The sequence below is a fragment of the Apiospora hydei genome (assembly GCF_038363865.1).
Source record: "Apiospora hydei strain CBS 114990 chromosome Unknown utg000002l_segment0_segment0, whole genome shotgun sequence".
Lineage (NCBI taxonomy): Eukaryota > Fungi > Ascomycota > Sordariomycetes > Amphisphaeriales > Apiosporaceae > Apiospora > Apiospora hydei.
In genome coordinates, this window is record NW_027117361.1 from 1248420 (window position 1) to 1261984 (window position 13565).

At 56.9% G+C, this 13565-nt stretch overlaps 5 protein-coding genes across 5 annotated transcripts; 4 read left to right on the plus strand and 1 right to left on the minus strand.

Annotated features, from left to right (window-relative positions):
* Positions 1-1129: 1129 nt before the first annotated feature.
* On the plus strand, positions 1130-2842 carry PG997_000379 (Polyamine transporter 3; the record flags this gene model as incomplete). The annotated part of the gene is made up of 4 exons (XM_066804694.1): positions 1130-1279; positions 1350-1540; positions 1615-1846; positions 2030-2842. The coding sequence occupies 4 exons, from the start codon at positions 1130-1132 to the stop codon at positions 2840-2842; spliced, it is 1386 nt and encodes a 461-aa protein (XP_066674467.1).
* Positions 2843-3772: 930 nt separating this feature from the next.
* On the plus strand, positions 3773-5705 carry PG997_000380 (uncharacterized protein; the record flags this gene model as incomplete). The annotated part of the gene is made up of 4 exons (XM_066804695.1): positions 3773-4229; positions 4286-4707; positions 4773-5098; positions 5162-5705. 4 exons carry the CDS (start codon positions 3773-3775, stop codon positions 5703-5705), a joined length of 1749 nt encoding a protein of 582 aa, XP_066674468.1.
* Positions 5706-8169: 2464 nt separating this feature from the next.
* Positions 8170-9532, plus strand: PG997_000381 (secreted aspartic proteinase precursor; the record flags this gene model as incomplete). The annotated part of the gene is made up of 2 exons (XM_066804696.1): positions 8170-8923; positions 9030-9532. 2 exons carry the CDS (start codon positions 8170-8172, stop codon positions 9530-9532), a joined length of 1257 nt encoding a protein of 418 aa, XP_066674469.1.
* An 851-nt stretch (positions 9533-10383) lies between these two features.
* On the plus strand, positions 10384-11611 carry PG997_000382 (beta-lactamase; the record flags this gene model as incomplete). The annotated part of the gene is made up of 2 exons (XM_066804697.1): positions 10384-11019; positions 11045-11611. 2 exons carry the CDS (start codon positions 10384-10386, stop codon positions 11609-11611), a joined length of 1203 nt encoding a protein of 400 aa, XP_066674470.1.
* Positions 11612-11718: 107 nt separating this feature from the next.
* Positions 11719-13281, minus strand: PG997_000383 (uncharacterized protein; the record flags this gene model as incomplete). The annotated part of the gene is made up of 1 exon (XM_066804698.1): positions 11719-13281. The coding sequence occupies one exon, from the start codon at positions 13279-13281 to the stop codon at positions 11719-11721; it is 1563 nt and encodes a 520-aa protein (XP_066674471.1).
* Between the last annotated feature and the right edge of the window lie 284 nt (positions 13282-13565).

Genomic DNA, 13565 nt, shown 5'->3' on the forward strand with positions numbered 1-13565 from the left:
TCTCTCGGCGCACCCTCGAAAGACTGATGTCAAATTACTTACTGCACATCTTCATCACAAATGAAAGTCCCTCCCATTCCCAGGAGCTTATATCTTCTCCCCATTCTCGTTTATGGGATGTAAAGGAAGCAATCTGGACTTTTACTCGGAGAATTGCGTGCTCTGACCTGCCCGGCTCTCGGGGTAGCCCCTCCCTAATGCCTACTGCCCCCGCCGCCAGGTGTAGCCACTATTCTCACTAGCGAGGCACCCCCCCAGACAATACCCGCCTTATCTCCAACACATCTTTGGGTTAACCATAACCGGGGAAGCGAGTGAGCACCCTAGGCCATTACGCGGTTCGGCCCATACCCTCCGATTTGAGGGGGAAAATCCGAAGAACAAGCCGAGACGCGACGCTACCACGAGCGACACCGCACAGTGGCTCAACTCTAAGACGATGGGGAACACTAGTAGTAGCAGTCCAGAGATGACAGTCATCAGAACGGATGGGCCTCGTCGAGCAGTCGTCACCGCTTGGCTCGGATATCTTGATCTGGGAGATCCGGCTGTTGGGAAACCACTTTGGCTCGAGGCTCATATGATGCTTAGCAATCGTGAGCCGCGCAGTAACCCAATCGCACCTAGTGTTGGGCAGGATGGTTGCAACGGTTTCCGCATTGGGGGCGTCGATCCCTCCCTCCCCGCCGAACCTCATGCGCCGGACTCGGCTCCAAAAGGGCCCTCCGCAGTAGGATTGGTGGCGGCAGATCCGTTGGGCAGTAAAGCGGCGATACGACATCCGCGGAATGCATAACAGAGCTATCCGGCTGCCTGCCCAACATAACTTTTCCTTGTCCATCCACGCCTCTGATAGTTCTCTTGCGGTTCCAGCGACATTCGTCGATCGACACCGACGCTGCCTAATGGTGTTGAAATCGATCATTGTTATGCGACCAGCTGACCACGATGGCGTCAAACGGAGAGAATATCGAGAAAGACAAGCCCGAGATCCATGCCGGACCAGTAAAAGACGGCAGAAACCTTCCTCGCAGCCCACCAGACTCGCTGAGTGACGCTACTATAAACGAAGCCCATCCTGGCGGACTGAGCCACCTGGCCGACCTCGTGCGGTCTCTGAGTAGTCGAGATGCTGCTGCGCGATACCGGGAAGAAGCTGCAGACGATGGCATCCCCGGACAGCAATGGCCGTGAAGCAAAAGACCGTAGCCAGTTTGCGGATAGAGAGATCATTTCGTGGGAGGAAGGCGACAAGGAGAACCCGCACAACTGGTCTCACGTACGCACTCACACTGATGCCTACTGTCGCAGCAACTTGGATAGGAACTGACTGACGCTCTATGCGTGAGGTGCAGATCAAGAGAAACCGAGTGCTTCTCACCACCATGGTCTTAATCATCAACAGCACTCTGGGGAGTTCCCTACCGAGCATGGCCATCCCTTATATGGCCAAGGCGTGGGGCGTCACGGCCCAGGAGCAGATGCCACTACCCATTGCCACATTCCTGATGGGATTCGTGCTCGGGCCTATGATGTGTATGTCTATATCCCACCCCGAGAAGAAGGAGAAGGACTCGCGAGACTGATTGATATCCGACTTGGTCTTCTCTTCAGGGGGCCACTAAGCGAGCAGTACGGTCGCCGCATCGTGGTGGTCAGCACGTTTTCCATCTTCACCATCTGGACCCTGGCCTGTGCGCTGGCGCCGAGCTGGCCGGCGTTCCTGGTCTTCCGCTTCCTGTGCGGCGCGTTTGCGAGTGCGCCCATCGCGGCCGTCGCAGGCATCATTGCTGACGTCTACGCCGATCCCGTGGCTAGAGGCCGCGCGATGGCGTATTTCATGGCTGTATGTCTTGGAACCCCTTTTTGGTCTGCACCCTAATTCACGAGATACACTGTTACTGACATGCCGGCTGCTAGACAACTGTCTTTGGGCCCCTTTTCGCCCCTATCATCTCAGTGAGTCGGGAGTCATTTTGGACAGAGCCTGATCCCCCAATAGGGTGAAGCTAATCGAGTGTTCACGCAGGGGTTCTGCTCCACGTCGATTGGCTGGCGTTGGACCTTCTGGATCGCACTCATCTACGCGGGCCTGACCTTCATTCCGGTCATCTTCCTGCCGGAAACGTACGCCCCCGTGCTCCTGGCGCGCAAGGCCGCCGCCCTCCGCAAGCAGAAGCCCGAGTCCAACGTCTACGCCGCCGCCGAGCTCGAGGACCGCGACCTGAAGCAGCTCCTGACCGTCGTCCTGACGCGGCCCATGCGCATGATCCTGACCGAGCTCATCGTCAGCAGCGTCTGCATGTACCTCGCCCTCGTCTACGCCATCTTCTACATGTCCTTCCAGGCCTTCCCGCGCATCTTCCAGGACCTTTATGGGTTGTCGCCCGGCGTGACGGGCCTCTGTTTCCTGCCCATCGGCGGTGGGTGCGTGCTGGGCCTCCCCATCTTCTTCGCGTACGACCACGTGCTGCAGCGCGCGCAGAAGACGGGCAAGGCCTGGGCGCGGCAGGAAGAGTACCGCCGGGTCCCGCTCGCGTGCCTGGGCGGGCCCCTCTTCGTTATTAGCCTCCTCTGGCTCGGCTGGTCGGCGCGGCCGGCGGCGGGCGTGCCCTTCTGGGTGCCGATGCTGGCGGGGGTCCCGTTCGGGCTGGGGTGGATGCTGATTTTCATGGCGCTCATCAACTACCTGACGGACGCGTACGAGCTGTTCGCAGCGTCGGCCAACGCGGCGGCGTCGGCGTCGCGGTCGCTGGTGGCGGTGGTGCTGCCGCTGGCGACGGGGCCGATGTTTGGGGGCGGCTGGGCGTGGCGGGGGCATGCAGCGTGCTCGCGGGGCTGAGCGCGGTCATGTGCGGGGTGCCGTTTGTGTTTATTTGGAAGGGGGAGCGGATCCGGGCGGGGTCGCGGTTTTGTGCGGAGTTGAGGAGGAGGAAGGCGGAGATGGAGGAGAAGGCGGCGGGGGGGGGAGAGGGCTAGGGTGAGGGAGACAGAGGAGAGGGGGAATGAGAAGGGGGGATGGGGAGGAGAAGGATGGGAGCGGTCATGTTTGATGCTTAAGATGCAATCGCATGTCTGGCTGAAAATCTGGACCATGAGTCCATGAAATTCCTAGAAGATAACAGCATGTCGGCTTCACGACATGTATTAGCCAAACAGCGAGTCGGTGCCACGAATACCGGACTGGTATTTTCGAACCCAGATTCCTTCGGGTACAAACCAATGACATGACTTTAGTGCTTGCTATAGTGTAAGCAATGAAGAATTGCCGGGGTATGTTATTCATGCCAGATGTCGTGCCCCAAGTGTGGGTAGCAAACATGACCGGATTCAGTTTCGGGAATCGTAGATGTTGTTGGTTTGTGTGATAGCTCACTTCCGAATCTCCGATCCGGATCGGTGTTTGCCCATCCATCGTCGGGAGGCAAACAAAGGAAAAGGGGCCGGGGTGCCGACCAACTCACATATTCATGCCCGATTCTCTTTGTCCTCGAGCCTTTGACTGCAATGTAACTGCAATCTTAACCGGGTAGCTGGGAATGGTGTAATATGTTTGAGAGGAATGGGGAATGAGATCCAGGGTTGGTTGGATTTACGACATGAAGTTTTCGGCAATCTTTGAGATCTTGGATTTAGATCTAGCTCTCATCAAGTATATATAAAAGCTGTGGAACTTATCTTGAATCCCGCAAAATCTGAGGATCTACACTTCAACAACTCGCAAGATATAGGAAACATTTTGTTTGATAAACTTATAGCATTAGTAGCCATCATGTATGTCATCCAAGGCCTCAAACAACACCTCTCTGATCTCGGGAGCCTGAGCGATGATAGCCCACTCATTCCAGCTACCAAAGGCAAGGGACTGTCCCTTGAAGTTGCGTATTGGATGGACAAGACTCAGACCGAACCCCATGAGATCCTCGACGCTTGCGGCGGAGCAGCTGTCAGCTGCTTCGGCAATGGCTGGGTAGACGAAGCCCCGGAGCTGCGGGAGCTTCGAGGGGTGCTGAAGAGGATGCAAGCCAAAAAGTCTTCCTTCAGCGAGTACGGTCAGGTGGTACTTGCTCTTATCGAGCAAGTCATCAACGGGTCCTACTTTATGCATTACGCCTACACGTCGGAAGCCCACCAGAAGTTGACAGACCTCCTGGTGGCCAACTCGAACATCCCGGCCGCGGACTTGAAAGAGGAAGAGAAGATGTTGAAGGTGATGGTGCTCAATTCTGGTAGATTCTCACTGTCACTCTTGCCTACGCGAACCCTCAACTAACATGATCACAAGGTTCGGAAGTGTGCGACGCCATGGTCAAGCTGGCATGGCAGTATTGGAATGGGCGGAAGAAGATCGCAGTGGGCAAGGGAAAAGCTGCAGAAATTCCAGGTGACGTTAAGGAGAAGGCCTGCTTCATCACCAGAACAAGTTCCTACCACGGAAACACGGTGCAGGCCCTCTCGCTCAGCCACTTCCCCGCCCGCCAGGAGAACTTTGGTGGACTTCTCAGCACGGATAATCTGTACAAGGTCAATCGCTACTACCCATACCGGGACAGACAGACCGTCAAAAGGAGCGGGGCCAACACACCGGAAACTGATGACGAATACGATGACCGATTAGTACGCGAACTCGTCGAGATGATCAGCCATATTGAACAAAAGGAGCAGAAAAAGGTTGCTGCGCTCGTCATCGAGACGGTGTCAGGGGCAGTAAGTCTATATCCAGGTAATTCCGATTCCTTCCTTTGTATTTCGTCTAATGGTTACTATCGTAGGCCCTCGGGTGCCAGCCTCCCAGCGTTAGATATCTAGGGAAGGTAAAAAGGGTGTGCAAAAAGTACGACATTCTCCTCGTGTATGACGAGATCATGTGTGGCTTGGGCCGCATTGGATATGCCAATGCTTGGCATTATTTCGACGAGGAGTTCAGAAACCAACAGAATGTCGACGACCGTGTCGATCCATCGGCAGATGGAGAAGCTCCTCTGCCCGATATCACCAACTTGGCGCCGGACATCATGATCGTAGGCAAAACTCTCGGGGCCGGCATCCAACCTGCTTCAGCCATCCTGGCAAATGCAAAGGTTGTGGACGCAATCCGGTGAGTACTATTAGCACGCACACACTGTTGAGCTTTTAGTCACAGAAGACCGTCAGCTGACAGGGGAAACAGACACTTTGACAGAGAACTGCGAGAGTTCTCTCACGGGCACACATACCAGGCCCACGCAGCCGTCTGCGCCGCCGCCGCCGCGGTCCAGGAGATCGTGCCACAGAAGCTCGCCAACATCCGCGAGCGAGGCGACCAGCTCAGGAAGGGACTGCAGGAGATCATGAAAACGTCTCCGCACATCGGCGACGTCCGTGGCCAAGGTTTATTCTGGGGCGTGGAGCTCGTGAAGGACAAGAAGCGCAAGGAGCCCTTCCACCCCCAGTACTCTGTCCTGACGAAGTTCGTCAAGCACTGCCGAGTACCGGACGCGAGCAATCTGAAGGTTCCGGGCCTGGATGTCTACCCGGGGTCGTGGACAAAGACCGAAGACGCGCAGCACCATACTCACGGTGACCATGTCATATTCTCGCCGGCTTACGTATCGACTGAACAGCATATTGACGCCATACTGAAGTCGTTCAAGAGCATGCTTGATGGATACTTCGAGGGGAAATCATTTCCTTCCTCTGCAGTTACTGCATATGGCCACAACTGAGTCTGTGGGCGACTCTGCGAAAGCGACTGCCGCTAGTCGAGTAAGCAAGGTGGTAGGAATAAAGCGTGATAGCTCGCGGTGGCGCGACGGGAATGGATAATCCAAGACAGGGAACTCAATCGTAGAAGAAAGGCTCAAGGGGGTGGACGATGGCTTCCACACGCCCTATTGGGTATTGGTTGTTTTGATGGATTTCATTACTCCTTTCCTGACACAGTCGTTACATTGTCTTCTTTCTTTTTCTAAACGCTTCCCAGTTGGTTTAGATATTCATATCAAACGAGTGTATCTCTGTGGAATAGGTTCGGCTTGGTTCATTAAAACTTATTCACTCTCTCATATAATCTGATATCAGAGCTCCAATTCCTCTGTCCGTGTTGTCACACGATGCCATTCGTGAATTTTGCAAGTATCCCACCTTCTCTTATAGGTTACTGTGCGCATCCATGATGAGACTGAATCCGTTGGAAAAGGAAAGTTGAGTGGCCTGGCCATGTCCAATGACCATCTTAGTTATCAACCGGATGTCAATAACACAGCAGTGCACTAGACCATTGCGCCATCGATAGCGCTAGTCCGACTATGCGGAATCCATATACCGATCCCAATATAGCAGGTGAGCGAAGACCCAAACGTAGCCAATTGCCCCTGAATTTGTCGCGCCCAGCCAATCAGACGCCAGGGTTTAGCAGCTGGGACGATGCCTGCAAGCTGCCAAGAGCGCCCGAGCAGTCGCTGGCGGGGGCCCCACTTCGAGTCAGTTAGTCACATACTGGATGTAGCCTGGCAGTTTGAATTCTAACTTTCAATAGGCCGATCTTGGCGCTCGCATCAATCCAAATTTCGGACTTTGAGGCCAATTTCGGACTGATACAAGACTCATGTTGGGTTGCATTGCATATTCCATCTCTAGCCACATATGTGCGGCTGGCATAGAGGCAGCCGACGTTGTATGCAACCCACCAATACGCCGAGGTCTTGGTTCTTATCGCCCTGTCCTGCACACACTCGGGGTGCCGCTTATCGCGATCGAGAAAGCTTGTCATGATCAAGCACCTCTTGGCTGCAGCTGCCAGTGCCCAGTTCACACCACCACGCAGGCAAAGAATGGATCGCTTCAAAGTTGAACGACCATCCCTCGAACCAAGTTCTAATTGCACCTCAGAAAAGAATCGGGACTTCGGCTTCTAACGCGAACATGGCGGAAAGCCTCCGTCACGAAAGAGATCGGATGCCGGCCTAGGCGTGCCCGTGCCTGGCGTGGCAGTGGCGCTCGCCTTACTAAGGCAACTTGACATGACGCCATGGCCCATGACAGCAGTGACGGCTGTCGTCTTATCATTCCCGAGTCTGCTTGCTTGCTTACTTTTCCCATTTGTAAGACCGACAGTCACTTGTCGCAATGTCGCAATCCATGCAAGCATGACATGTCGCACCCGTCACCTTTGAACATGCGCATTCCTCCTCTGGCAACATGTCCGAGACCTCAAACTGTCCAGCCGATGCGCGGCAGCAGCCGAGATGAGGGCAGATGGCCAGAAAGGCCATCCGTTGGATCTAAGCTTTTAGGATCGCCTCCAGGGTCGCCCTGGAGGTTGCGTCCTCTGGCCAATGCGAGCACTAGGGTGCAACAGCGTAACATGCCGACTAACGCGGATAGGCAGGTCGGCACAGGCATGTTCATGCCTAAGCCTGCAGGCCGCCTCTAGCGCCACCAACTTGTTGCAAAAAAGAAATGCCCGTCAAGGCGCTGGAAATCAGTTGAGCCTCCATCCACCACTCAGACGATGGCACTCCATCCGACTTGAGCTTCCGGCCCTGCTACGCAAGGTTGCAATTTGCCCCAATACTCCAGTCTCCAGTGGCATTGCGGCACTTGCATGGCATTTCGTCCGGTGCTACTCGCTTAAGGTTCCGGGCCAGACTAAAACGGAAGCTCGGCGATGGAGTGGCTCGGGCGCTCATGCAGCCATCGACCAGTGCCAGTCTCGACATGCCTCTTCGACAGGTCACTGCCCGCACCAGGTAACATCCTCTACCGAGAGCCGTCCCATCAGCGACCTTACGATCCCATCTTCCTGGTGACTTGGGACAGCAGAGCCTATCAATGCGACATGGCTCATGTGGGCTTATCGGCCACGGCGGGGCGGGACTGAGCTCAACTTCCTCTTTCGACACTACGCCCACATGTGATCGTCACGACGGCCTCCTGCGGAAGAGATGAGACGGAGGCCACGAAAGCAAGCGCACGCCTCGGGATGGGATGACGACCAACACCAAACCCAGAAGCTTATATAAACATCACGTCTCCCTCCCTCTCCATATCATGCTTCACCCAGCACCCACAGCAAGCCTCCTGCGTCCCTGAGCTTGATTGCGCCGCCTGACATCTTGGCCTAATTGGTTGATTAATATATTCACCTTTACTTTCTAATTCCCACCTTCCAACTTCAACTCACCCAAGATGAACGCCCTCACCAACGCCTTGCTGGCGGCGTCTTTCGCCCAGGTCGGTCTTGCTGCTGCCGTCCCTCCCAACACCAGAATTGGCACCGTCATGGGCAACGCCGGCCCTGGCATGGCCTCGATACAGACACGCAAGCCTCACTACAAGTTCAACGGCGCTCTGTCAGTCTACAAGGCCCACCTCAAGTACGGCGCCAAGCCCTCCGATGAGCTTGTCGCTGCCGTCGCCAACATCACCGGGACCCTCCAGACTCGCGACCAGGGCTCTGTCGCGGCCAACCCCATCGACGAGTCGGATGACGCCTATTCCAGCCCCGTCTCGATTGGTACCCCCGCGCAGAACCTCGACCTCGACTTCGATACGGGCTCATCGGACTTGTGGGTCTTCAGCAGCGAGACCCCTAAGTCCCAGCGCAACGGGCAGGCGATCTACACACCCTCCTCCAGCAGTACCTCCAATCAGTTGAACGGCTACACCTGGGACATCTCGTACGGGGACGGAAGCTCCTCCAGCGGCAACGTCTTTACCGACAAGGTGAACATCGGCGGCCTCGTGGTCAACAACCAGGCCGTCGAGGCGGCCCAGCAGGTTTCCGACTCCTTCTCGTCGGACAGCTCCATCGACGGTCTCGTTGGCCTCGCCTTCAGCAGCCTAAACACCGTCTCCCCTCAGCAGCAGCAAACTTTCTTCGACAATGCCAAGAGCTCCCTCGCGCAACCTCTGTTCACTGCTGACCTGAAGCACCAAGCCGGTAAGCACTCTAACTTTATTTTTCTCCCTATCCTTAGCCGGGTGCTGGATCCAAAGCTTTGGCTGCTCACTCAGATATGCTAACTCTAATTGCGCCACCCGCTTAGCCGGCAAATACAACTTCGGCTACATTGACAACAATGCCTACACCGGTTCCATCACCTACGTCAACGTCGACAACAGCCAAGGCTTCTGGGGCTTCACCTCATCGGGTTACCAGGTCGGCTCCGGCTCCTTCAGCTCCTCCAGCATTCAGGGCATTGCCGACACCGGTACCACACTGTTGTACCTGCCCTCCAGCGTCGTCAAGGCCTACTACGGCAAGATTAGCGGCTCTCAGAACTCCAACTCAGCCGGTGGCTACGTCTACCCCTGCTCCGCCACCGCGCCCGACTTCACCTTTGGTGTCGGCAACGCCCGTATCACCATCCCTGGTGAGTTCATGAACTTCGGCCAGGTCTCATCGGGCTCCAGCCAGTGCTTCGGTGGACTGCAGTCCAGCTCCAGCATCGGCGTCAACATTTTTGGTGATGTTGCGCTCAAGGCGGCTTTCGTGGTGTTCAACGGCGGCTCTACCCCTAAGCTGGGCTGGGCTTCCAAGAACCTGTAAAGCATTTGGATGGGTTTCTGAATTGGTGTTTGTAATGCATGTTGGAGTCACAAGTCCCGATTGGACTTGGTTGCATAGAGCAGGTCGTTGGGTATCCTTCTGTATACCAGTATAGATAATGCATAAGAAAGTGTTATTTGATGTAAGGATGTTGGTCTAGGTCTCGACGGTTGAGTGAATGATGTTAAGATGTGCCAGGAGTATTTCCCAATGATTTCTGCTTGTTCGGTCGCCGGTTCTTAAATCTTTCGACACTCTTTTGCGTCTTGGGACGAGAGACACTCTTGTTTTTAAAAGCTAATTCGATTGTTCGGGATACCTGGACACTTATTGGTAGGAAGTTTTACTAGTTGGCGAATAATATACGACATCCCCCAACACCACTGCACGCCTTACGTGAGTGGAGGCTTTGTTGGGGGCAGAACCCAGTGTCACAGAGAATGTCAGCCATCGTCAGACCCATCCAGAGCCGTTGTGTAGAGATCTGAAGCTACGGATATGATTGGTGTGCTCGAATATGGTGAACGATGATTGGCTCGGATTTGGTAATTCCTGATTGGTCGTCCCCCTTTTTAGCATCGTGGTGGCGTCCGCGCCGTCAGCTTTGGTGCAACGGGGGCGGGAAACTAGCCCGGCCGGCTGACTCAATCTTGACCGCAGGTCAGCTCCGCCAGAGCCGAATATGGTGTTTCTCCTCAGAGATGCCATCCATGGCGAGTGGTATAAAGGTCGCATCAATTCTCTTACCTTTAAGTGTTGTTGAAACAGTATGAAAGCAACCAGACTACCACTTTACTGCCACCCTTGAACCCATCACCGAAACTCAATTGCGAACAACGCCCACACCAAACATGGCACAAGCCCAAGGAACCTGCGACCCCCGCTTCGCCAAAGTCCGCACCCTCTTCCAATCCTTCCTCGACTCGGGCGAGGAGCTCGGCGCCTCCCTGACGGTGAACCTCGCGGGCGAAACCGTCGTCGACCTCTACGGCGGCCACCGCGACGCCGCGCGCACGCGCGCCTGGGGGCGCGACACCGTCGTGCCCCTCGCGTCCAGCACCAAGACCGTGTCCGCCCTCGCGGTGCTCCTGCTCGTCGACCGCGGCGCCATCGCGTCCGTTAACGATAAAGTCTGTACGTACTGGCCCGAGTTCGCGGCGAACGGCAAGGGGGAGGTCGAGATTCGGCACTTGCTCGCGCACACCTCCGGCGTCGCGGGCTGGGAGGACCCGGTTGGTATGGAGGAGGTCTGCGACCGCGACTCGGACGCGACGGCGCGGCTTGCGGGGCAGGCCCCTTGGTGGGAGCCGGGGACGGCGTCGGCGTACCATGCGTGGAACTACGGACACCTGCTCGGCGAGGTGGTGCGGCGCGTGACGGGCGGGACGCGGTTGAAGGAGTTCATCGCGCAAGAAATTGCGGAGCCGCTTGGGGCGGATTTCCAGATCGGGCTGCGCGCGGAGGACGAGGGGCGGGTGTCCGAGTTCGTCGCCCCGCCACCACCTGCCGCAGGTGGGGGTGGAGGTGGGGGGCGGTCTGCCGCCGGGGTTCAGGCCGGGCCCGCTGTTCGTGAAGGCGATTGCGAATCCGGCGATGCCGCCTGACTTCGGACGGACGCGGGCGTGGCGGGAGGGGGAGGTGGGGGCGTCGAATGGGGTCGGGAATGCGCGGGGGTTGAATACGATACTGTCGAACATCACCCTCGCTGGCTTCAACAACGACAACAAGGAACAGGAGAAGAAGAAGTACCTGCTCTCCAAGTCGACGGTAGATCTCATCTTCGAGGAGCAGTCCTACGGCCCCGACCTCGCCGTCGGGCAGACCATCCGGTTCGGCATCGGGTACGCACTGCGCGGTGACGCCGACGGGGGCAGGGAGAAGACGTGGGTGGACGACCGGCTGCCGGCGGGGCGGATCGCGTACTGGGGCGGCTCGGGCGGGTCGCTGGGCATTATGGATGTCGACCGGGGGCTCACGATTACGTATGCGATGAATCTACGGTCGACAAGTATGTTGGGGAATCCGGCGTCGACGGCGTATATTGGGGCGATTTACGAAGCGTTGGGGGTGGAGATCTAGAGTATGCTAAGACTATCTGCCTTGTATTGACATGTGTGTACATTCAGCTCGTGTAATAGACTTGGCCTTGGCTTATTACAGCTCTGCTGGAATTCCATTCTCCAACATCAAAACAACCGGGCTCGCATCGCATCATCGGTAGTCGGCGAGGGCCTGCCCTCTGTAAACTGCAAATCAAGCCACTCTTGTGTCCCGAGCGCCTCGAAAAGCGCCATGACCCCTGGACTAGGTCTCCAGTCCCCAACTTGCCACTGCACCACCGGGGTCGTCGTCTTGCCGTCGCCGTCGTCGCCGCCGCTACCACGGCCAGCAAGATATCGCACACCCCACCTGTGCACACTGTTCTTGCCGTACGGTGCATCGCCCCCATACTCCTCTTCTCTGCTTTCCGACGGCGTCCACCAGACGTGCGCAAACATTTCCGCGTCCTCCAATCTGGGCATGTCAGCCACCGCTGCCGCAAACCGCCCAAGTAAAGGCTCGATTCTCTTTCTGTGCGGCTCGGTGCGGAACATATCGGGGAGATGATCGAGCTCCGAGTCCCCATTTGGAAATTCGTCGTATTCTTCGTCAATCTCCTTGTCCGCGGCTATGTCGTGTTCGCGCGGGTAATCTGTCGTCTCGGAAATTCGGAAGCCACCTTCCCTCTGTTCCTCGGAGCCGCCGCTGTGTAAAGGATCCTCGCCGCGCGGACCGACAAAGTACCACATCCCATCCGGGCGCAGCGGGTGGAACTCAACCCGGAGCCGCTGCATGGATGACCACTGCTGATCCTCGGCCCCCGCGGCGGGGAACAGGTCCTCCGTCAGCAGAGCACGCAGGTCCAGCCTCTCGAGCTGCGCAGCCAACCTGCACAGCCCCACGCTCACGGGATCCCGCTCGGCCGGATGGACTAGATCCGGTCGAGCCACGCTCTGGTCTTCTTCCGCGATCTGCGCCGGCTCCCAAAAGTGCAGCAGTGCGTTCTTGAGACTCGCCGGGATCCTTCGGCCGCGGAGGAACTTCTCTGGCTCGCAAACCGCATGGCCAAAGTCATGCCTCGCGTCCCGGAGAGGCCCCTCCCAGGGCCGGGCGTAGTGCTCGCGCACCGGCGTGCTGGGCGAAGCGTAAGGCATAGGCCTCTCCCACATCCACGGAAGCAGGAGCGTGGTGAGCTTCGGCAGGGCGGCGATGCATTGCAAAGGAACGAGCAGCGACAAGGGGCGGAGATCGTACAAGTTGCAGACCCCGTCGTAGGTCTTTGCTGATTTGACAGAGAGTTTGTGGACGAAGGGGAGGAGGGGCAGGGTTTCCGGGTCATGCAGATGGAGACGCCGAGAGTGGTACCTGCGGTGGTCGCATTCCGGGTAAATGTCAAAGGACTGGGGCGCTATCTCGATGCCTAGCGCGATACCCTCGGGTGCTGCTGGCGTGGAGGGGCTGGCGGCAGCAGCATGGGCGGCGAGCTGCGAGTACAAGGCGTGGATGCGGGACGAGATATGGGCGCTGACGTGTGCGGTCTCTTGGGCAGTCTCGTGGCATGTCAGGCGGCTTTCAGGAGGGTTTGTGAGGAGCGGCAGCGTGATTTCGCACTGTAGGTTGCCGCGCAGCACGCCGTCGGGTGAGCGAGACGCCTGGATCTTGGCCTGGGCTTGACTTTCGTAGTCCTGGTCAAGCACGAGGAAGCCCATGATGGTTTATGCGTGGCGGAGGATGCCGGTGTGCGATGGGGGTGGGGAGAGGAAGGAAAAGAGGGGGAGAGGCTGCAGCCGTAATACATAATACATATTTATATATCCCGGGACGCCAATGCAAACAAGACGGGATCGCAGTGGCGTTCAGGCGGCAAGGCCCCACTCGATACTTCCACAAAGTACCCCGAGGTATGGACCAGTCATTCTCGCTTACAAGCGAATGGAATTCGTCCCGTGCATCTCGGGTGTCACGAATCTTCCCATGCATCTTCAAGGCTTCC